The sequence below is a fragment of the Pteropus vampyrus genome, unplaced genomic scaffold (assembly GCF_000151845.1).
Source record: "Pteropus vampyrus isolate Shadow unplaced genomic scaffold, Pvam_2.0 Scaffold51, whole genome shotgun sequence".
NCBI lineage: Eukaryota > Metazoa > Chordata > Mammalia > Chiroptera > Pteropodidae > Pteropus > Pteropus vampyrus.
In genome coordinates this window covers 975,991-978,366 of record NW_011888832.1, presented here as the reverse complement: position 1 = coordinate 978,366, position 2,376 = coordinate 975,991, and the positions used below count along the sequence as shown (strand labels likewise).

Genomic DNA, 2,376 nt, shown 5'->3' with positions numbered 1-2,376 from the left:
GTGCCACTTAACTAAAAGCCATGACCCTGTGTGAGCAACTTAACAAAGAAACTTGACATCAGTTTCCTCATCTGTAAAATGGGAATAATATTCCTTTCCTAATAGAGTTGTTGTAGGGTTACTTCACGTAAAGCACTTAGAACAGTGCCTGGCATATATCAGATGCACAATAAATGGCTACCATGATGATGATGACGATGATGATGTATTAACTCATTTTAAAAAATGGCTTTGTGCTCAATAATTTTCCTCTATTTGATCAGTATTTCCAAAATATATCTTATACAAAGATTTTTAAATGTTTCTTTCTTAGTAAAGCACAGCTCTGTTAAATCCGCACAGTTTTTACCCTAAAACTGTCTGGATTGTGAGAAAGATGTCGCCGCTCTCTCATCTGACATTATGTTTGATTGTGTTGATCTATCCTGCCCCGGGTTACCATAATTCTGAGGTGGCACCACATACCTCCGTTTCTGTCATTTCTGCCACGATCTCATCTTCTTTAAAAACACGAATATCAAAGTCTTCAGATCCAACAAGAAGCTGAAAGGAAAAAAAAAAAAACCATCGTGCATATTTAATTCAGCAAGTGAACACAGAAAATTTTCCATAAATAAAACAAAAACTTGCATAATACTTTGTATGTCGCTACTGCTGCCCGAGAGCTCCAACCTCCCGCATAGCTCAGGAGGCTCCCTCTAACGTGGTCGACAAGTCCCGTCAGCTAAGGCAAAGTGGCTGGGAGAGACTCTGTCTGGCCACGTGGGCCACACATCTTGCCAGAGAATGTGCTTCCAGTGAGCGCCTCAAAGTGCTCCCCAGTTTAGCACCTCTCTGCCTGCAGATGGAAGCCCTGGTTCAAATGCCAGAGCCCGGTACCCACGGACAAGAGAGGGGTAAAGTCGTTGCTCGACACAGCACGTCATTGGATGCTCAAGAAGCTAACTTTTAGCGTAACCATGAGAACAATTTCAAAGGCTGAGAGCCAATTTCTAAAACTTTTAAATTCCTGAAAAAGTTGGCCAAAATTGAAAATGACTTGCTAATATAGTTTCAAAGCATCAGAAGCAGTTTATAAAGTTATAAATATGACTGTGGTACCATTGACCATTCTGCCCTCTCTCCCCGTCCTGTGTCTTTAAAACATCTTGGCCTTGATCTTTTTATTAGACAAAGGAAGTGATTTATTGTTCAAAAGAGAAGAGAAAGACAAATGAGGCCAGTTAGCTCATTATTTAAGCAAAAGAGTACCAAAATCAACCATGAGAAGCTAACACCTCTCTCAACACTAGTATCACTGTCATGGGAACATTTTCAGCTAAACCAGCACAGAAGTATCTCCTCCCCCACATACCTCTTTCTTCCCATCACCATCAAAGTCACACAAAGCCAAGGAATGAACATTATCTCCAGTAACCTGAAAATAAAACTAAATATTATGAATATGCCATATTTTTTCACTTAATCTGAATATCCTAGCTACATGAAAGATTATATAAATCACCAATAGGTGTTGTTCAAATTTTGCATATCCTTTTTTTAATGTACAGAATTACAAATGCGGTTCCATTCTGTTTTTTCTCATTCATTAGTCAATGGTAAAAAAAAAACAAAAACAAAACTCATAAATAAAGAACATTAAAAGTAAAACTATTTAAGAGAACTAAAGAGAATGTTTTGTTCTTCATACCGTCCAAAAGAGGTCATTTCCTTCATGATCAAAACCCTGCAGAGCACAATTTCCACCAATAATTGCAAGAGGAGATGAAATGTCTCCCAGTGTCCCCAACACAATTGCATTGGCCCCATCTGCTACCTAAGAAAAAAAAAGACAATATAAAATCTCAAATAACAGCGATGTACAGGCACGCTGGAGGTAACTTTATTTGGATAGTCAAATGTCTCTATCATCATTTGTGAGAAGCCACGTGGTCTCCCAAGAGACAGTCCAGGGCTGTCCACTGAGGACAGTCACTGCGGCATAGGTGGGCTTATGCAAGGATGAGCGCAGATCCAGGATACGCTCCAGCCCTTGGCCTTACACGCTGCTCTGCTACAATAAACTGCTGCAAACCCAGGGCTCTCTCAGACCACCAGGTTTTAGAGGCCAAACTACCCACAGAATCAAGACTTATGCCTTTAAAAAACCCCAAATTTTATAATCTATTTTAACCATTTTGGATGGAAATCGTTTTGATACTTATTACCAGTTCTCTTACTTCTCTTTTTCATTGTAAAATTATTAAAAAGTACAAAAAATAGTAAAACACCTATAGTCCTACCACTTAGAATTAATAAATGTCCCAGACTTCTTGAATAAAGTACAAAAACATAATTTAATTTCTTTTTGGAAGATTCAAGGACATCTTCATCAAC

At 38.6% G+C, this 2,376-nt stretch overlaps 1 protein-coding gene across 2 annotated transcripts in view; it reads right to left on the bottom strand.

The window, feature by feature from the left end:
• BBS2 (Bardet-Biedl syndrome 2) overlaps window positions 1-2,376 on the bottom strand; it is a 25,498-nt gene that overhangs the window by 16,538 nt on the left and 6,584 nt on the right. For both annotated transcript variants that reach the window (XM_023530635.1, XM_011360131.2), the window contains exons 3-5: window positions 1,691-1,816; window positions 1,355-1,417; window positions 466-543 (exon numbers count right to left, since the gene is read on the bottom strand). In XM_023530635.1, coding sequence (XP_023386403.1) covers window positions 466-543; window positions 1,355-1,417; window positions 1,691-1,816 — 267 coding nt within the window. The remainder of the gene's footprint in view (window positions 1-465; window positions 544-1,354; window positions 1,418-1,690; window positions 1,817-2,376) is intronic.